Genomic DNA, 22594 nt, shown 5'->3' with positions numbered 1-22594 from the left:
TCAGAGACCAGAATTATGTAACTGTGCTTTACAAAACGCAATAGAAGGACGTGACTGCTATACAGTGAACCTTATAATCAGAAACTGCACAAGAAATTAACAAACGGAGAACTGAACCCCAGGAGAGGTTTCAGAAGGGCCACTTGTTACGAGGCTGACGAGCCTGCAGGGCACTGAGTGAAATGCTAGCTTTCCAGTGCCAGAGATCATCCTGGGGCCTGTGCTAGATCAGGAGCGGCAACGGCAGTCTCTAAGAACCCATCTCAAGGGCACACACTTCTTGGTAAATTTAAGTCACTAAAGTCCCAAGTGAACATTAAATTCAGTGACCACGTTGGGGAATGAGATGTGTGGACAAAGGAGAAGGAACTGGACGTTCCAGTGCGTTCCCCACTTTGCAGGAAATAAAAACTGTTGTTGGTGGAATTTGATACACTATTAAAAATACATGAAATCGGCTCCCTAAATGGAAATATCACTTTTATGTGTTCTACAGGATAGCAATACTTTCTATTGTCCTTTATTACCAATATTATTCAAGCAACCTACGAACCACACTCTCTCATGACTCTTCAAAACTGAATCTGGCTATGTATCTGCCATTCTTTCCCCTGGTTTTTCAGGCACCTGCACAGACATCTGATCGACCACTCAGGATGATAAACACTGGGGCTTAAAACAAAGCCCACCCGTGACAAAGACTCAGAGGAACCTGCTAACCATGCCACAGCCCTTCATTACCATATATACTTCGCAGACTACTTTTCAGACTGCTGTCAAGGACCATTATTCTCACCGTTAAATTCACTAGCTAAATGGCACGATTCAGCTACATAAGCTTGGGCAGTAATAGCAAGTGCCTCCCAGGGCCAGGCAGGAGATGCATATGGGCCCAGCAGGCCTTGAGACAGAACAGCGAGCTGCTGTGTGCAGCACACCCAAGCATGTCATGGTGTAGTGGCTGCTCTGTTCCAGCTGAGGGGCCGGGTGGGCCCACAGGCTCAATGTTGCCAGAGCTAAAATTTTCAAGGGAAGCCAGAAATTCAAAACTGTGCATAAAATCTCCTGCTATTTAACCATTATCCTAATTTAAACATTTAAAAGTAGTGCCAAGCAAACAAAACGCATGATCTCTGCTGTAATGAGTTCTCAACAGGTTAAAAAAAACAAAAAACACAAATACATAACTGGATGTCTTCTAAAATCTCCTCTACCTCTAAAATTCTAACATTCCACAGTCTTTAGATTTATACTCTGAGAACGAAAGGCCAGTGAATCAGGTGAAACAGCAGGTGTTTATTAAATATGATGTAAACAAAAGGGCACAATGAATACCTAAGAAGCTTCGTACACGACATGGTGGAACAGGAGAAGAGAGACCTGGCCCAAGCCTCGGGCGCCCCTGAGCTCCTGCCCAGCTCTGCTAATTAGGTGGGCAGCCTGGGCTCGCTTACAGGTCAGTAACCCCTGGGCCAAGAGCTCAACAGGAATCTTAGGATGTTTCAAAGGACAGAACACAAGGAAAAGGACCGTGAATAAGGTACTGTTTTTGAAAAATAAGAAACTGATTTCTGACCTCAAAGTCAATGAGCTGTAAATCTGCTACCAGGGTGCTCAGGAGCCCGCTGTTGTAGAGTTCTTGAGCGAGCTGCGCCACCGCCTCTGTTTGTGGCTCTTTCTCATTCGTGCCATACAGAATTTCTTTCATGGCAACCAGATTTTTGGAAACTTCTTCTGTAGCCTAGATTTGGGGGGAGAGGAGAGAAACAACTCATTAAAAAAAAAAAAAAAAAAAAAAAATATATATATATATATATATACATACACACATACCTACACTTGTTAAACACCTTCTCTCTACATTACCTGCCCAGAAAGCTACGTAAAAGACACAAAAGTGTGCAAGCCCTGTGCCTGACCTGGGAGCTGAGCACTGTGGACATGTGTACACGTGGGCCCCGACACATGTGTTCGAGGAGGGGCCGGCAGGTTACAACATGCACCCTTGAATACTGCCGACAGTGGTACTGTAGCAGGAACAGAACAGGGAGGGAAAGTTTAATCCGCCCCACCTGGCAGGGAAACAACACGGAAGAGGCACCTGAGCTGACCAGACAACGGGGAACACTGACAAGCAAGAATGAGGGAAAAGGAGACTGAGGACAAAGGAGAGGCATGAGATGCGGATGAGGGAGCGGGAAGAGCAGAGGGTCTGTCCAAGAAAAGGCATGGGGGAAATAAGGGAATGACACAGAAGGGGGCTTTGAACGTAGAGCTAAAATGTTAGGAATAAATAAAAAATCACTAAAGAGCCTCCACTTCTGGCCAAGACGGAGGAACAAGCGGCCAATTTACCTTCCTCCATGAAAAAGATGATAAAATAGAAATTATACGAAACAATAAATTTTAAACCCTGAACTTCGGACAGCACAGGGCAGTGATGCTTGAGAGGAGGGAAACGAATGAAGTGAGGCTCACACCTGCCCCAGCTTATTGCCTGGAGAGGGTTTCCAGGCCACATCACAGGGAGGGAGAAGGCAGGCAGAACCAGCCGTCTCCACAAGTCGAGGAGACAGCTGGGAAACTGCAGGGCAGGGTACCAGAGAGGAGAGAGATTAGTTTCTGTGGTGGAGTGCTCATAAGCAGGTGCATGGGAGGAACACACCCAAAGTCAGGGAACAGCCATGGAGCTCTTTCCAGGCAGCCTGCCCATCTCTGGTCTTCTCCAGAAAACGCCCTGTCAGCTTCTGTAACTGTTCTTTAAGGAAGGGGGGGGGGGGGGTGCTAATGTCCCAATCCCATCTAGAATGGAATGATGCAGATGACACTAGACCACAACCTCCCTGTAAATGTCACAAATGTTACTGTACCCTGAGGCTACCATCAAGAATTTCTGCAACTTAGTCAGAGAATTCATTTGAAGCCAGGTCTCTGAATGACACTGCAATGAAGGCTTTAATTTGGCCTCATGAACAGCCCATCATTCAACTCTGTGGAGGTAGCTCTAGACTCTGAAGGACATCCAACATATCAGCTATCACTCTCATATTTGCAATCATCCGCGGATCTGACACGGCCACCTCCCATGGCCTCCATCATTAACCACAACACTGAAAAGGAAATAACTGAATGGAACCCACCGTTATGCCTTTGAATCGTCATACTCTTTTCAGTAACAATCTACTAATAATCTTTGGGCATGGTCCTCAGTGACTTACATATAAACTTATTTCCAAATCATATGCAAACGACTTTCTGTTAAATACTTTGATAAAATACGAAAACATTTGACCCATGAACCACAAAAAGGTTTGAACTATGCTAGTCCACTCACACGTATCTTTTATAGGACAGTACTATAAATGTATTCTCTCTTATGATTTTCTTAGTAACATTTTCTTTTCTCTAGCTTACTTTAAGAATACAGCATCAAACATATATAACATACAAAACGTGTTAACTGTTTATTTTATTGGTAAGGCTTCTGGTCAACAGCAGGCTATTAGTAGTTAAGTTCTGGGGGAGTCCAAGGTTGTATATGGACTTTTGACTGTGTGGGGGGGGGGAAGGCAGTGGCCTTATCCCCGTGTTGTTCAAGGGTCAACTGGATACTATTTCTTCCACATTTCCTGAACATAAGAAAACAAGATAAAGTTAATTTGGTGTGATCTTTTTGTTAGGCCTATGTTGATTTCTAAGGACTACTACTTTCTTTTCTAAATGTTTAAAATCATCCTATTAATCCCATACAAAACCTTATTCAGTACCAATGATAAACAGAATCTCTAACTTTTCCAGTCTGCTGTTACTACCCTGTTCTGTTAACGCCTTAGATTTCTGATCGCAGTTCATCATCCAATACATCAATTTTAAGCATCCCCAAATGTACTTTTTGGGGGCCAGTAGGTAAAATCATTTATCAGTAGTCAATGTTCTCTTGCAAACTAAGTACATGTGTTACCTCTGTAATTTCATTGTATTCGTCTTTATCCTTCAGACGATTTTCTTTGACAGGGAGGAACCTGCCATTCAGCAGGCTTTCGGAGTGTATTATCTGTGGGTTTTGTACCAGTGACCCTAAGTAGTAGGCCTCAGCCCCCTGTGCTCCTCTGGCTAGCTTACCGTTGTGAGGCTCTTGGTAACCTTTCACATGCCTCAGCTTACAAATGCTCTTCTTTGAAGTCACGAGTTTAGATCTGAATCCAGACCATACTCTGTGCTGTCTTCCGACAGCAAAAGGCAAATAAGAAGGAGGGGGGTGATAGTTAAAAGGTATGAAGTTTCTTTCTGAGGCGATGAAATGTCCTAAAATCGACTGTGGTTATGGTTGCACACTGCGAATAAACTAAAAACCACGGAACTGTGTGAGTTACCTCAATAATGCTACTTAAAAGAATAGGGAGGAGAGAAGCAAGGAAACAGAAAGCAACTTACAGTATTTCTGAGATGAAAGGCAACCTAGACCTGCTCTTCTTCCCTCTCAGAAGACAACACTGTCACCTGTATTATGGGTGGTGGCGGGATGCGGGGGGCTGGGGGGGGGGGGCACCAATGGCATTCCCACATCTGCTAACCACTGTACTCATCTGCTTATGCTGATCCTTCTGGATTCCACTCACTCTCTGGCTTTCTCAGGAACTCAACATGTCTGTTTTCTCACCTCCTTCTCTAGTCAACTCCCTCTCACTTGTTTTTCCCCCAATCAGGTTTTAAATATGACCAAAAATCATTAACAAAATCAAATAAGCTCTCCTTTGACCAACCACACAGAACCTTCCCGGCTACTGCCCACCCGTAATTAAGCCTCTAAAAAGCATCTACCTGTGAGTGCTACAGTCCACATCTCCTTCCTAGTCACTTCCAGCCCAATCCCATGTGGCTTCTCCACTGAGTACATTACAGCTTTCAGCCAGTCACCAATGACCTGCCTGCCAGGAAACACAATTCTCAGTCTTTAGTACATGTCAGCTCTTGGCAGCATTTAAAGGTGTTGATTACACCCTTCTTTTAAAACTGCTCCTCCCCTGTCCTCTGTGACTCACCACCACCCTAATTTTTCCTGCCTGTCTCCCTGGTTGCTCCTTCTTGGCTCGTCCCTCTTGAAGAGGCCATTTAAATATTGGGAATTCCTCAAGGCAGGGTACAAGGCCTCTTCTTCTCGTTCTATCATCTCTCCCCCAGTGATGTCATCTACACCCACAGCTTTAATTAACACCTAAATGCAGATGCCTCACAGATTCCTATCTCTAATCCAGTTCTCTTACTAGTACATTCCGCAGCCTACTTGAAATGTCTCCACTTGAATGTCTTGAGGTACCACAAACCCAATGCTACCAAAACCAGAACTCCTGATCTTGCCCTAATGCCTGATACATTTTTCTCTTGTTCTCTATTTCAGGGGATGATACCACTCCCGCTGCTCTTGTGAATGTCAGAAACTCAGAAGCCATCTTCAACCCTTTCCTCTTTCTCACCCCATCCCAATACCTAACTCAACACCGTGTCTCCCCAATCCATCCATTTATCCCCATACCACCACCACCCACGTCAGAGTTCCCATAATTCTTGCCTGGGCTATAGTTTACTGACTAATTTTCTTGAATTCCCTATAATCCATTCTCCGTATCACAACTAGAATGATCCTTTTTTTTTTTTTTTAAGTTTATTTATTTAATTTGAGAGAGAGAGAGAGAGAGCATGAGTTGGGTAGGGACAGAGGGAGAGAGGGAGAGACAATTTTAAACAGGCTCCGTGTTGTCAGCGCAGAGCTCAACGCAGGGCTTTGAACTCACAGACCGTGAGATCATGACCTGAAACTGAGATCAAGAGTCAGATGTTTAACTGACTGAGCCACCAGGGCGCCCCTAGAACGATCCTTTCTTAGCACAAATAAGATTGTCATTACCTTTGCTTCAAATGCTCTAATTACCTATTGCTCTCGGGATGGAGAAAATTTCTTAACGTGGCCTGTAAAACCCTGCATGTTCCGACCCCGTCTTACCTTACCCTGGGCTACAATTTCTCCCCCACTATCTCTACGTCAATACTCTGGTCACACTGGAATTCTTTCAGGATCCCTGCGCATGTGGTCTGCCAGGCCCACGCCCTGCCCCCACCTCCCGGCCACCTCACATTCTTCCTTCATGGCTCAACTCAATGCTCACTTCCTCAGAGGTGATCTTTCTAGGTAAATTCCATCATACATTCACCACCACCACGTACTTCTTTTCTCACGGTTGCATGTAATTCTGCTTTTCCTTGTGATTTCTAATTAACGTGTCTTCTTCTGCTCTGTCAGGAGCCCAGTGCTTGCAAGTGTGCTATACACAGCTGATGAATGGCTCAACATCTGCATCATGATCATCGGGATGTAAAAAAAATCCAAATGAAAACCGAACATGGGGAAATATGATGTTATCACACCATGAAGCCAACGAATTCCTAAGACGTAGTGCATCCAAGAAAGGTAATCTACCTGACAGAGCTACATCAGTGAGCAATGAACATAAATCCCTGTGTTGTCACAGAGAACAATCTGGAAGAAGACACCCCAAACTGAGTATAGTCTGCCTATGGCAACAGGTAAGAAGAATATGAATATATATATGTATATTTAAAGTTTATTTATTTTGACAGAGAGAGAGAGAGAGAGAGAGATCGAGGGAGAGAGTGCACACACATGTGTGAGAGCAGGGGTGGGGCAGAGAGAGGGAGAGAGAATCCCAAGCAGGCTCTGTGCTGTCAGCATAGAGACTGACTCGGGGCTCGATCTCACAAACTGTGAGATCACAACCTGAGCTGAGATCAAGAGTTGGATGCTTACCCAACTGAGCACCCCAAGGAGAATATTTTCACTTTTCACTTGCTCTATTTCAGATCTGTATATTTTACAATCCACATTTTATTTTTTTTAAAGGAGCAGAAAAATTAAGGGAATGAGATAAATAGATCAAAGTGCCTACTACACTGGTGTTGATTTATCTTCTTTAAAAAAAAATTTTTTTAATGTTTATGTGTATTTGAGAGAGGGAGAGAGAGTGTGAGCAGAGGAGGGGCAGAGAGATAGAGACAAAGGATCTAAAGTGGGCTCTGTGCTGACGCAGTGAGCCAAATGTGGGGCTTAAATCCATAAACCGTGAGGTTGAAACACGACCTGAGCCGAAGTCGGACACCCAACCGACTGAGCTACCCAGGTGCTCCTGATTTATCTTATCTCTGCTTCTGTTCACTTTTTTCACTCCTCCCCAGAAGATATCCCCTCTAAATTTCTAAAACTTCTAACAAATACTAGTATTACATATGTAAGTAGTTTACATATGTAAGTAGTAACTAATCACACCTTGAAAATCAACAGTGCCACAAACAATGCCAAATGAAAAGCTAAAGACTGGAATGAGTTTAACAATAAAAGGCTAACTTGAACTCGTCAGAAACCGAGAGTGGCACTGGGGACAGGAGACTTCCAAACCTGGGCATAGCGCGCTCTCTCTGTATCTGAACATGTAGCTTCACTCCTGCCATATTCAGATAAGACTTCATAATGAGGAAATCCATGGTTAGTTAGCATCTACAGAGGATAATCAGCAGCATGATATGAAAAAACTAAACCTCATCAATCTTGTTATTTACTAGCAGTCCTGATAAATGAGAGATTAGGTGCATATTTCAATTGAGGACTTTTAATTTTATGCATATTTCAACTGTTTCTGTGATGTCTGTTCCATATGACATGGATAATTATAAGCTGATTAAACTACAACTAAAAAAAAAAAAAGAAGAAGAAGAAACCTGTCCAAATTTTACTAAAACATGATCAGAAAACCTTAAGAAGTATTTCACCTGAAAAGGTGATGTGGCGGGTGTTTACTGAATGAAGATACAAGAGAGAACAGATACCCTCGTCTGTTCTTGTGTAGATTTGGCTTAGTTCTCTTCATCAGCATTCACACTGGTGACCCCGCCTAGCCCCCCCATCTCTGACCTGCTTGCATTAAGTCAACATGTTCTCTGCCTCTCTGACCACATCCTCCTTACTGCACCTCCTTGTCTGTCCCTTCACACCTCATGAGTAAGCTACTCACACCTGCATTTCTCCAAGCCCTATACCCTTTCAAACTGCTGAGATCATCATGTCACCTAAGCCACTGGGCTCCTTAATGACCACGTGGCCTATTCTGCTAAGACTGCATGTTTTAGTGCTGCCCGTGCCCACAGCTCCAGGTCTCTTGCCCCTCTAAACGTTGGATGTTCTTCACTGGAACTTTCTCTATTTCAGCAACCAGGGTTCTGAGCACCGTACAGAAAGTGCCAGAACCTGCGGACACTTGGTTTGCCAAAGTTCATGCTGTTCAATTGCCTTCAATCCAGTCAGAAACATTTCTACAAACTGGATTATTTCTAACCAGTAACTCCCAGCAGCAGATGTTTCAAAACTGCTCTACTTTCCTCAAGAGACTTCAGTCTTTCTCTCTGCTCCCTATCTGAACATCTAGCTTCACACCTTCCATGCTGAGATAAGACTTCATAATGAAAACATCCCTGACTTCCTCCATCCATCTTGATGTATTTCTGCCATGCTCCATCTCAACTCTGGACACACACCATAATCACTTGGGGCCTTGAAAAAAGATGCCCCATCCCCCCGAGAGACTTATTAATGACAAAAGGAAAAATAGTACTTTCACAGGCAGACACCATCATACATGAGATCAAAGTAAATGGCAACGAGACCATTGAGCTCATAGCCTCCTGAGGAGGCGCTGCAAAGGGTACAGCATTCTGTGATTTTCTTGCCAAAAAGGCCTCACCTGCATTGAATCAGAAGGAAACATCGGCCAAACCCAAACAAAGAGACAGTCTACAAAATAACTGGCCAGTACTTTTCAGAAGTGTCAAGGTCACAGAAGTCAACAGAAGACCGAGACACTGTTCCAGATTAAAGGAGAGCAAGGAGACGTCACAACTAAATGCAAAGTGACATCCTGAACTGCATCCTGGTCCAGAAAAAGGACATGAGTAGGACAACTGATGGAATTTGAAAAAGATCCATGGATTAGTTAACAGTATCCTATAAATGTCAGTTTCCGGATTCTGATCATTAGACTGTGGTTATGTAAAATGTTAACATTTAGGGAGGCTGGGTGAAAGGTACTCTCTTTGCAATCATTTTGTAAGAATAAAAAGTTCATCTACTTTCTTATTTTGCTTTTTCTTCACAGGTGAGAGGCATCTCTCCTTAGTTCCAAGGCTGATGGCTCAATATATGTGTGCTGGAGAAAAGGCCCCTAAACATACAGTCTGGTCTTTCCTCAAGTCCCCCCATGTGCCATTTTGCCAGTTGTGTGGCCTTGTGGAAGGTGTAGATTCCATACCTTCAGACCTGAGATTCCAAATAAAGGTTCTCCCTATTTTCTACTGCCCTCTCCTCTCCTCACCTTCCTGCCCTGATATCTTTGTGTCTCCTCAAGTGACCCTGAATGCTCACACTACTCCTCTGCACCCTCGGAACCCCCACATTCACAAAGCCTTCCCTCACTTCCCCCACTCTCATCCTCTGATGCCACAGCAGTTGCTACGCTGTTTCCGCCCCTGGCCTTGTAGCCTTAGATCTTCTCTCTACCTCGCATTTCCCTAACTTACCCTCGGGCTATGGAAAAGGCTTGCTTACACTTTTTTATCCCCTCCCCTCTCCAATGTCTGAGATGGTGACTTACACGTGGCCTGACTTCATGATTTTATTAACTGACTAAACCAAGCCTCTTATTAGTCGAACACGGTGTTGTGGGACACAGACGCTACCCTCGGGTGTCCACTGAGCATCACATTAAGTTTCATGGGCACAGACTACTAACAGCAGCCAATTGTTTTACAAATACATGCTCATGAAGAAAACCATGCGGAACAATTACACCCCTCATGACCAGCCACTCACGTGACTGGAAAACGATGTGGCTCATGCCTCACTAATCGTGCTGCTGCCCTGTCTGGGTGAGAAGCACAGAACTGTAAGTTCTTAGTTGTTTTCTCGAGGCTTTTGAGCCACACATAGTGGGAATTTGGGGATACCCCACAGAGCGGAGTCACAGGGACAAGAGTCCGGGGCTTGGTAAAGCTTCCTGGAATCAAGGCTCCAAGGTGAGAAGCCTTGCTGCTAACTGCCAGAGGCGAGGCATATTAATCCTATGCCAGGAGCCTTGCTGACTTCCACCTACAGCTTACTGGTAACAACTTCATCTCCAATTAGTATCTTCAAGAAATATTTTAAAATTTAACAATGTAAGTTACAGGATCAACCTAAAGCCGTAACCACCAATACTCCGAAGTTCACCTCCCACGCTCACTTCACTAGTAACGATATCAGATCCATACCTCTTTCCCTCCCAGCGTGAGGACACAGGAACTACTTCAAATTTTTAAGTGTAGTATCCATATGATAACCTCTCCAATTAGAACTAAGGCTGGGAGCCTCTGCACCACCTGGTTTCCCATTAAAAAATACAGTGAAGTGGCAAAATAATTGGTAAGCCAAACATTGGTGAAAATGGCCTATCTCAAGACCACCAACAACTCAGAAGGTTTCGTGTGAAATCTCTTGCCTTAGCCCAATGTTCCCACAGCACCCATCACTGTACTATTTTACTGTCATTAGGGGCAACCACTAGGCACAAAGTAGTGATACAAAAATACCATTTTAGAAGAGGAGAGACTCACTCACTCATTAGTGCTTGCAGACCATGTCCCTAAAGTGCTCATGTCCCTTTTCACCCTCCTCGTCTGGACCCAGGCCCAAATACTCAGTAGATCTCAAAGTGGCCTCACAGTAGGAATGCGAGGTGACAAGGTAGCTACTCATAGGTGCAGGCACAGGGTTGTATCTGGTGGGGTGTAAGACTGGGTCTGCCCGCTCTCTTACCCCCAGTTTTTAATACTGTTACTAGGTAAGCCTAATGTTAAGATACAAAGCACACTGGAAAATAAACACAGCTAAAGTAGTATGTTTAAAGTACAGATATGCCTGATTGCAAAATTAAAAGGTAAAAAACCCTTTAAAAAAAGATATTCTACTTCATAATGATAATTAAGTTAAAATGGTCCAATATGTTTTCCCTCCTACCAGAGGCAAAGACTTCTAAAAGATACACTGGGGGGGGAGGGGGGTGAAAAATAAAATGAAACAACACACTAGATGGCAATTTGGCAAAATGTAGCAGAAAGTTTTAAAAGGTGCAATCTCTATGAATCCCACATTACACCTCTAGGAATCTATCCAAGGGAAATAGAGAATTATGCAAAGATGTAAGTATAAGCAGTGTGATTTACAATAGCAAAGAATTAGAAAAGTTATCCCACTGACCCGGTTAAATTATAATGTACCCATAAAACAGAAGACCACAGCAAGCTTTAAAAATAAGTAGATCTCTACTGACATGCAAAGATGTTAACATTAAAATGAAAACATAAACCGGGTTACAGAACGGTATGATCCCACATTCATTTACTTATTTGCCCCAGAGACAGAGTGAGAGGGAAGACACTAGAACAAGAATGAGAATCTAGAAGGATATCCCACCATGTCAACACTAGTTATTTCATGTAGTAGTGGAATTAGGAGGATAAAGCTCCTAAAGATAAAGATACACATATAGAAATCAATCAACTATTAGACATAACGAAAGGAGCACAGCTCTCTCAGACACGTGCACCCCCATGTTACCCACAGAGTGCTCCAGAAAAGAGAAAACAGAAGGTGCCGATGTCAGCCTCCTCTTGCCCCCCAAATGATTTCAAATGAACAGGACTGTGGCAGATAGATGCTAAAGTAAGGAGAAAGAATCTGATGACTAAGGTTGTGAGCCAGGAATACAAAGGCAACATTTCTTTTTCTTTCCTTTTTCTTTCTTTCTCTCTTTCGTCCTCTCTTCCGTTCTCTCTCTTTCTTTCTAAAGATTTTATTTTTAAGTAAACTTTACGCCCAATGTGGAGCTCAAACTTACAGCCCTGAGACCAAGAGTCGCATGTTCCACTGACTGAGCCAGCCAGGCACCCCAAGGCAACATTTCTTAAACCAGTCAGTCAGGAGGAGAGGGACCAATTCTCTCAGAGAAAATGAATCATGAAATGAACTGTTAAGTTTGAGTGATGCTGCAGTATGCAATCAGAGCACCTTAAGTGTTGAAAGAGACATCAGCAATCCTCCAAATAAGTGGCTTTTAAATCCTTTTGGGGCCACTGATATTCTGTTCTCTACTCTGTCCATAATCATTTTTTCAAAATAAAAATCTTATGTAGAATCCCAATATACAAATGAGGATAAAGGAAAACTAAAAAAATGTACAAAGGGAGGAGCGCCTGACACCAGGGCCTGCTTCTCGATCTCGAGCACACACCCTTGGAACGTCAGGCTTAAAAGCAAACACACACACACAAAACACACATTTTCACCTGCCTCCACTTCTAACCACACTAAAACTCCCTGCTATAATCTGTCTCATTAGAAGTATCAAGTTCCTCTAGATAAGCAGGTAGCAAACTTTTTGTGGGTCATATAGTCTCTGTCACAACTACTCAACTCTGCCACTGCAGCAGGAAAGCAGCCACAGACCGTGTCAATGGATGGGCATGTGTTTATAATACTACTTTATTTATTAAACCAGGTAAGGGGCCATCCTGGGCTGCAGTTATTGACTCATGCTCTGGAAAGTATCTGGTGGGTAGAAAATAGGCCAAAGGGTACATGACCCTAGAGTTGGCTACAGACAAGCATCACATCCTCTCAATTCTCCCTCAGAAACCTAGTCTCCTATCTCAATCCTCCTTATCCTTTCATGTTCCCTCTCACCGGAGTACTCTTACGAAGTGCATCTTCTGCCATTACGTCCATCTTCTCCAACACACTTCCCATCTCGCCCCATCTCTGACTGAAACGCAGCTGGTGGGAATGAGAAGTGGTATGGCAACTCTGGAAAAGAGTTTGGCGGATTCTTGCAAAACCAAACGTAACGGTTACCTTATGACTCTTGTACTCTTGGGCATTTATCCCAGAGGAATGAAAACCTATGTTCATACAAAACCCGTACAAAAATGTTCACAGCTTTATCTGTAACAGCCAAAGACTGGAAACAGTCTAGATGTCCCTCAATGGGTGACTAAACACACTGGGGTATATCCACAGAATGGACTGAAACTCAACAATCCGGAGGAATTACTGCTACTCAAAACTACCTGCATTGATCTCGTGGGAATTAAGCTGAATGGAAAAAAGCCAGTCTCAAAAGGTTATACATACACTGCATGATTCTATTTATAAAATATTCTTTTTCTTTTTTTTTTTTTTAATTTTTTTTTCAACGTTTTTTATTTATTTTTGGGACAGAGAGAGACAGAGCATGAACGGGGGAGGGGCAGAGAGAGAGGGAGACACAGAATCGGAAACAGGCTCCAGGCTCCGAGCCATCAGCCCAGAGCCTGACGTGGGGCTCGAACTCACGGACCACGAGATCGTGACCTGGCTGAAGTCGGACGCTTAACCAACTGCGCCACCCAGGCGCCCCTAAAATATTCTTGAAATAACAAGATCACAGATTTGTGGTTGCCAGCAAGGGTTAGGGAAAGGGGGAGAGGAGATGGGTGTGGCTATAAAGGGGTAGCAAGGGGGGGGCACTGCGGTGATGGAACAGTTCTGTGTCTCGATTGTGGTGGTGGTTACAAAATAACCACATAGCTACACAGACAAAATTGGTGAGATGTGAACTAGGCCTGTGGACCCCACCAATGTCAATTTCCTGGTCCTGATATTGGACACAGTCATGTGCCATGTTACCACTGGGGGACACTGGAGGAAAGGCACATGGCATCACCCCGTATACGTTTTTGCAACTTCCGTAAATTAATAATTATTTAAAAATAAATTTAAAACAGAGCAAAACAACGACAACAAAGATTTCTCCAGCTCCCTCGGTGTCTCTTTAGGTTGTACAAAAGGCCTTTTTCAATCCACCACAACCTACATCTGTAGCCTCACTTCCCACCACAATCCTCTATCCAGTCACCCCTATCTGGTCATCCTGAACTTGTCACCATGCTCTGGACATTCCATTCCTTCTCACACTTTGCCTGGCAATGCCCTAAAATCTAGTTCCAATACCACTTCAAACCTAACTTTCTACATGTACCTCTCCCCGACAGAGGCCATAACTGCTTTATCCCCTTGGTTCCCACAGAACTTCATTCCTACCTCCAAGCCTCTGTATACTATAATATTTATATACCTATTTCATCTAGTAGATTATAAACTCCTTAAGAATGGGGATAAAATTTGATCCATGTGCCCATCTATCTGCCCACATATATGAGGGCACTAAAATGTCTGTGGATTCAATCAAGTTGGGAATCATCTTTTGTAGAAGATGACAATGGAGGTAATGAAGTCATCTTTTGCCAGAGACTGTCCTTCCAACCACTGTGCACATGAAACTTGGCATAAGGAAACATAATTCAGATGGGAATCATTGTTTATAAAGCATTCTTTTTTAGAAACAATTTTGAAATGACCTATTAAGCAGAATTTTCCATGCTTCTGTTCACCATTAGTTTATATAATCGAGTTTATTATAATTTACATGTGACTAGTTTTTATTGAGAAATGTCTCAAAAGAGCCCAGATTTTGGGGGGACTGGGGAGGGAGGCTTAAATAATTTATTATTTTGTCTTATATTTTTATATTTTTGCATTTCTTTATACCCATTTTAGCAAAAAAAAAAAAAATCATTTAGCAAACCAGAGTCTTCTAAACACGTAGCAATCTATATTTAATACCTTAAATATCAATTCATTCTCAAAAAGGGATCTATTAAATGATCTCATTGAAAAAAAGTAAGTTCTTAAAGCAAAGTAAATTAAGATAAAGGATGAGATGAAATCTAAAAGTAAACTGAAACATGTTGATGCCACTGATAAAAGCAATTCTATTTTCACAGTAATTCTTGTGTTAATTAAAAAAAAAAAAAACTCCTATAAACACACACACACGTGCACCTCTCTACTAAAGAAAATGTCTGAGTCTTCTAAGCGGAAAGATCATGGGCTAAGAATAACCTATTAATAACCTTATGGTGTCAAAGATTACTCTAAACAAGTTTAGTAACCATGAGTCACTATTAAATGGCCATGCTAGGAAAGGCTACTCCCTCTGCCCCTCTTAAATATGCCAACATAGAGCAAACTTATTCCTCTCATGAAATGAGTGAATATAGCTATTCAACACTGTGAACACATACATTCACAGCGATGAAGGGACCCAAGTATAAGCTGAACAAGGCAGTCATACCTTCTTTATATAGCATGCCGTGGGCAAAGAGTATGTAAATAGTCATTACATACACAGATTTATGTGGCTGTTAGCAATGAAAGAAAAAATTCCACTCCATCCCACTCCACCCCCATGCCCTAGTTACCTAAAAATAAGGATGGTAAGATAAACCATTTTTTTCCTAAAGGTATAAGGAGAGTAGTTTTTAAATTCTTTTAAAAAGGTGTGACACGGGTCCTAAGGGATTAATCTATTTGTATTATACACAAGTCATAATATGGCAACTGTGTACAATATAAAACAAGTAAAAATATCAACACGTTACAAATCGGGGAATAAGCACTCAAATGTTGTATTTATCATTTTGTCCACAAGATCACAAGAAATGAATGAGAAAATGCACTTGGATGTAATGAGTAAATCAGAAACAGGCATAGTTTCACAATGGGTTTGGCAGAACTGGGAGTGAATTCCATCTCTGACTCCAATACAATGGGTTATATTAGAAACAATAGCTTTCTTCATGTGGATCATGAGAATAACAACAGGAAACTGCTCTACCTCGAAATAAGATGGATGCCTATGCTCTACGAAGGCACGTTGCAAAATACAGTGCTGTATGCACGTGAGGATGTGTCAACCATGAAAGCCTGTATTCCTTTCACAAGAACTAAGTGGGCTCTTAGCCCACACCAAATACATACCCTTTCCCATTCCTTAGGAGACAGAAATCTGCTATCTCATAAGGAAGACAATTTCCACCTATTATTTTTCCTCACAGCAAGATGAAATTGGACTCCCTGTTTTACTTCCACTGACAGGTCTTTGTTCTATCTCCTGCGACCATCTAGAACCTTCCCTTTCCTCATACGAGATATTCCCTTAAAAACATTTTACTAAGAGCCTAGGGCCCACATTTTATTCTTTCTCTACTTCACATCTCCAGTTCATTCGATTATTCCTCATGGCAGAGTTCTCAATTTCTGTGTCAGCTGGTCACTCCTCTCTCAACACATTTTAGTTTCTCTACATTTTCAAGTAAGGATTTGTCTACTCAGAGCAGATGATCACTTTGAATTTAAACAGTGTATTTCTATTATTGCCACCTAGGCTTTCAACAGTCTTTCTGGGTATTCTATGACATGATCTATTCTCAGGGCAAACATATGTGGTTTGTAAGCCAACTCTATCTCAGTTGGTCCATGGATAGTCTTTTCTTACTCTTTACTGACTTATAACTGACATACAACAAACCACAAAGATTTAAAGTGTACAATTTGGTAAGTTTGGACTTACGTATACACCCATGAAACCATCAAGACAGTAAACATATCCATCACCACTAAGAATGCTCTGTAGTCCCATACTTTGCCAACCTCACTCTAACCCTCCACATCCCTGCCAATCCCAAAGCAACCCCTGATCTGCTTTCTGTCATTATGGCTATCCATAGAGTATTGTATAAATAGAAGCATACATTATGTACTCTTTATAGTCTGGTTTCTTTCACTCGACCTCATTATTTTGAGATTTGTTCATGTTGTTGTGTACAGCAACAGTTCCTTCTTTTGTGTTGCTGAGTAGTATTCCATTGTACGGAAGCACCACAACTGGTTTATTTACACACCTAGGCTGTTTCCTATTTTAGACTATTACAGATAACGTCGCTATGAACAGTTATACACAAGTCTTTGTGTGGACGTAGATTTCTTGTTCTCTTGCGTAAATACCTACGAATGGGATGGCTAGATGTAAGTTTAGCTTTTTAAGAAACCGTCAAACTGCTTTCAGAAGTGGTTTATCATCTTACATTCTCACCACTTCCAGATGTTCTACATAATAATCTACATTTGCTATAGCCCAAGTTTTCAAGTTTTGCCATTTTAATAGGTGTGTAGTGGCATCTTCTCATGGTTTTACTTTGCGATTCCGTAATGATAAACATCTTTTCAAGTGCTTATCTGAAATCTGTATATTTTCTTTGAAGAAGTGTATATTCAGATTTCTTGCCTGGTTTTTACTGGATTGTTTGCTTCCATATTGTTAAGTTTTCAGAGTTCTTTACATATTCTGGATGCAATCTTTCATCAGATATATGCTTTGCAAAGATCTTCCACCATTCTGTGGCTTGTCTTTTCAGTCTTTTAACAGTGTCCTTTTAAAAAGTTTTCATGTTGATGAATTTCAATTTATTTTTTCTTTTAATAGAGTATGCTTTTGGTGTCATATCTAAGAATGCTGTGCCTAGCTCAAGGTCACAAAGATTTTGTTTTCTTTTAGAAGCTTTATGGTTTTAGGTTTTACATTTAGTTGTGTGATCCATCTTGAGTTAATTTTTGTATATGGCATAGGTTATGGGTTCAACATTTTTTTGCATATGTGGCTATCAAATTGTTTCAGTACCAATTGTTGAAACAACAACCCTTTCTCCATTGAATTGCATGTGCTCCTTTGTCAAAAACTTTCATATATGTGTAGATTTATTTCTAGATCCTGTTCTGCTTCCCTGTCCCATTTGTCTATGTTGATGCTACACTATTTTGATTATTGTACCTTTAGAATTATTGGTATTAGATGGTGTGAACCTTCCAACTTTGTTTTCGTTCCAACTTGTTTTGATTATTCGAAGTCCTTTGCTTTCCACACAAATTTTAGAACCAGTCTGCCACTTTCTATAAAAAGCCTGTTAGGATTGCAATGAATCTATAAATCAATTTGGGAAGAACTGACATTTTAACAATACTGAGGCTTCCAACCCATGAACAAGGTATATATCTCTCACTTATTTAGGTCTTTCAACTCTTAGCAATATATTGTAGTTTTCAAATGCACAGATCTTTCATTTGATTTGTAAGATTATCCCTAGTGTTTCATATTTTTGATACTACTCCAAATGTTTTTTTTTTCATTTTGATTTTGTAACCTGTAACCTTGCTGAACTTAGGTATTCTACTAGCTAGTAGTTCTACTAGCATTTTTGTAAATTCCTTCAGCTTTCCTAGGTTGTGTCACCCATACATAAAGACAGTTTTACTTCTTCCTTCCCATGCTTTTTATTTTTTTCTTAGCTGACTTATAGGCTAAAAACTCTAAGCACAAAGTTAAACAGAAGTGGTACTTTTATTTAACAGAAACTAAACAGACATCCTGTCTTCTTTTTTTACTCCTTTCTTATTTTTGATCTTAGACATACATGATTCAGCCTTTCACCATTATATGTAGTGCTAGCTGGAGGGTTTTTGTGGATGCCCTTTGTAGACTGTGGAATTTCTATTCCTAATTCGCTGAGAGTTTTATTAGGATCAGAGGCTGGTTTTTTTGTTTTTCCCTCTTCTTTTTCTTTCTTTTCATGTACTGACATGAGTTTGTCAATACAATGAATTACACTGATTGGTTTTTGAATGTTAAACCAGCCATGGGTTCTGGAAATAATACATCACCTGGTCATGATGCATTGTCCTACTATTAGATTCAATTTGCTAAAATTTAGTTTATAATTTATGCATATATGTTCATAAGGGATATTAGTCTATAGTTTTCTTGTAATGTCTTTGGCTTTGGTATCAGGATAATCCTGGCCTCACAGAATGAGTTAACAACTATTTCTTCTTAACTTTTCTAAAAAAGTTTGTGCAGAAATTGTGTCATTTCCTCTTTAAATGTTTGGTAGAGATCGTTAGTGAAACCATCTGTGCCTAGATTTTTCTTTGTGAGAAAACTGTTAACTAAATTTTGAATTATTTTAATGGATATACGGCTACTAAAGTTACGCACTTTTTTCTTGAGTGAGTTTCAGAACGCTGTATCTTTAAAAAAAATTTGCCCATTTCATCTAGTTGTCAAATTTATTGGTATAACGATGCTCAACTCACAATATCCTTTTATTACCCTTTTAATATCTGTAGAATCTGTAGTGATGTCAACTCTTTTGTTCCACATACTGGTCATTTGTCTTTTCTCCTCATCAGTCCTAGCTAGAGTTTATAAATTTTATTCATCTCAAAGAACCAGTTTTGGTTCTGATTGTTTTGTTTTGGTTTGGTTTTCCTGATTTTTATTTGACAGATTTCTGCTTTGATCTTTATTCTTGATGTTTGCTTTTTTTTTTTTTCTAGTTTCTTAAGGTAAACACTAAGACTTTTCTTCTCTTCTAGTATTTGCACTTAGTGCTATAAAATTTCCCCAAGTAATGCTTTAGCAACATCACACTGATTCAGATGTTGTGTTATTTTTATTTCACTCAAATAATTTTCTAATTTCTCTGACCCATGCATTATTCAGAAGTATGATGTTTAGTTTCCAAATATTTTGGAATTTTTCCCAGGCTCTGTTATCGATGTCTAATTTAATTCTATTGTAGTCACAGAACATATGTTATATAAATTTATCTTTTTAAAGTATTGGACCTTCTTTTAAGGCCCAAAATATAGTCTACATTTACTAAAAATGTGTCATATGTCAAAAGGGTGTAGGAGTGTTCTGCTGTTGTTGGATACAGTGTTCTATAAATATCAATTAGGTCAAATTGGTTGACAGTATCATTCTCGTCTACTAGAAGATCCTTGCTGATTTTCAGCTTTGTTCTATCAATTACTGAGATTGGGGCACTAAAATCTCCAATTATAATTGTGGATTTGACAGTTTCATCTTGCAGTTTTATCAGTTTTTGCTTTGTTTTATTTTGCTTTAAGGCTCTGTTACCATGTGCATAAATATTTAGGATTGTTATGTCCTTTGGATTAGTTGAACTCTATTTTATCATGAAATGATTTTATCCCTGGTGATATTCATTGCTCTAAAATCTACTTGTGTCTGATATTAATAGAGGCACTCCAGCTTTCTTTTCACAAGTATTAGCATGGTATATCTTTTTCCATCTTTGTAATCTAAATGTGTCATTATCTTTAAAGTTCATTTCACATAGGCACATAAAGTTAGGGCTTTTTCATTCAATCTGACGATCTCTGCCTTTTAACTAGGTTATTCAGCCCATTTATATTTAATGTGATTATTGATATGGTACATCTGAGTCTATCAACTTACTGTTTGTTTTCCATTTGTCCCATCTGTTCTTTAATCTCTTCCTCTTTTTCTGCTTTTGGCTTAATCAAATATTTTATTTTCTCCTTTGGAATCTAGTCTGTTGTATTGTTGTTGTTGTTTTTTAAGATTCTAGTACAAAGCTATACTTTGATCTGTGCTGCATTTTATCAGTTAGGATCATGCCCTTCCTTCAAGCCTTACCCTACCAACCCTAACAGCTAACCCTCTGGTGCCTGATTCAGTTACCTATAGAGTTTACTATCCTTCTACAATATTTGTAATTCACAGGCTCTGCTAATAATCCCTTTAATTCTCTTCATATAAATCAATAACAATAAATGTCAAACACTTTAGAGTTGAGGACAGTATCTTACAACAGATCACTAGAACCCTGCCTAGAAGCTTAGAGTGATCCACTAATCATGTACTAGGTATAATTATTCATCCAATCATTAAAAATGTCCTCTGAGTATCCTGAACTAATTAATGAACACAAGCCTATGTGGACGATACTAGGCCCAACAGGGTAGATCTCCCAAGAAGGGTCATTTATCTCACTACTTCTGTGTGTGGTAGCTTTAAAGGGAATGTGATCCTTGGCCACCATCATAAAATCTAGAAGATACCTGGCTATTATACCCTCTTATTGGTCACAAACTCAAAATACAAATTGTTACATACTCTCAGTAATACCTGTTTTATCCTATTAAGTAGGAATTAAGAGTTCAGAAGAGTCATAAGGTGACAGTATTTCAAGTTAACTCTGCTTTGTATTCCATTTTCAATAAATCCAAATAGTTATTGAGCTGTCTTTGGAAGGTTTATATTCTAACAGGAGGAAGAAAAAGTAAACAAACATCATTAGTATATTAAAAATGTTAAGTGCTACAAAGGAAAATAGAATAAGATCAAGGGGAACAGGAAAGCCAGGAAAGAGAGCTGCATTTTAAACAGGGGGTTGGGTGAAAAGTGACATTTGAGCAAAGATTTGAAGGTGATAAGGGAGTAAAGCCAAGCAGAGAGCTGGGGGAAGAACATTCTAGGCAAAAGCAACAGCCAAATGCAAAGGCCTAAAGGCAAAAGCATGACTGAAGTATATCAGGAAAGGAAGTCGATGTGGGGGGAGCACTTGGAGAAAGGCCCATTGAAGCCCTGGGTCTGACTGTCCAGGACAAGGGTCATTGTTTACTTTTTTGCTGAAGGGCAGATAGTAAATATTTTAAGCTTCGCAGGCCACATAAGGTCTCTGTTGCATATTCTTATTTGCCTTTTAAACCAACCCTTTAAAAATGTAAAGACCATTTTTTTTTTAATGTTTGTTTATTTTTGAGAAAGAGAGAGAGACAGAATATGAATGGAGGAGGGGCAGAGAGAGAGGGAGACCACAAAATCTGAAGCAAGCTCCAGGTTCCCAGCTGTCGGCACAGAGCCCAATGCAAGGCTCGAACTCATGAACCGTGAGATCATGACCCGAGCTGAAGCTGGACACCCAACCAACTGAGCCACCCAGGCGTTCCAGTAAAAATCATTCTTAGCTCACGAGCCTTACAAAAACAGGCCTAAGCAAAGATTTGGTCTGTAGAACTTAGTTCAGGTCCTTGTAAGGACTCTCTTACTCTAGGGGAAATATTGTTTGACTCATGGTTTTTTTTTTGTTTTTTTTTTTTTAAGTTTGTTTTTATTTTTTAGAGAGAGAGAGAGAGCGAGCGTGCAACCAGGGGAAAGGGAGCAGAGAGAGAAAGAATCTTAAGCAGGCTCCATGCTCAGTGCAGAGCCCGATGCAAGGTTCAATCCCACAACCCTGGGATCATGACCTGAGCCAAAATCAAGAGTTGGACACGTGACCAATTGAGCCACCCGGGTGTCCCATTTGAGTCATGTTTTTCAACGTTTTTATTTATTTTTGGGACAGAGAGAGACAGAGCATGAACGGGGGAGGGGCAGAGAGAGAGGGAGACACAGAATTGGAAACAGGCTCCAGGCTCTGAGCCATCAGCCCAGAGCCCAACGCGGGGCTCAAACTCACGGACCGCGAGATCGTGACGGTCGGACGCTGAAGTCGGACGCTTAACCGACTGCGCCACCCAGGCGCCCCTGAGTCATGTTTTGAAGGAACCAATATGGCCGTAGGGAGGCAAGAGAGACCAGTTCAAAGGACACTATGGTATTTCAGAGCAGAGACAAGGGTAGACCACACCAGAGTGTGTAGCAAAATGGGAGACATGGTTAGAGTCTGGCTTTTA

General features: G+C 40.9%; 1 protein-coding gene across 1 annotated transcript in view; it reads right to left on the bottom strand.

Annotated features, from left to right (window-relative positions):
* Positions 1-22594, bottom strand: part of CAB39 (calcium binding protein 39) — an 87254-nt gene that overhangs the window by 23142 nt on the left and 41518 nt on the right. The window contains exon 3 of the mRNA XM_053215936.1: positions 1577-1741. Within this exon, the coding sequence (XP_053071911.1) occupies positions 1577-1741 (165 nt within the window). The remainder of the gene's footprint in view (positions 1-1576; positions 1742-22594) is intronic.

This window comes from Acinonyx jubatus, chromosome C1 (genome assembly GCF_027475565.1).
Source record: "Acinonyx jubatus isolate Ajub_Pintada_27869175 chromosome C1, VMU_Ajub_asm_v1.0, whole genome shotgun sequence".
Classification (NCBI taxonomy): domain Eukaryota; kingdom Metazoa; phylum Chordata; class Mammalia; order Carnivora; family Felidae; genus Acinonyx; species Acinonyx jubatus.
Note: the sequence above shows the minus strand (reverse complement) of the source record. Positions and strands in the feature narration are given on the sequence as shown.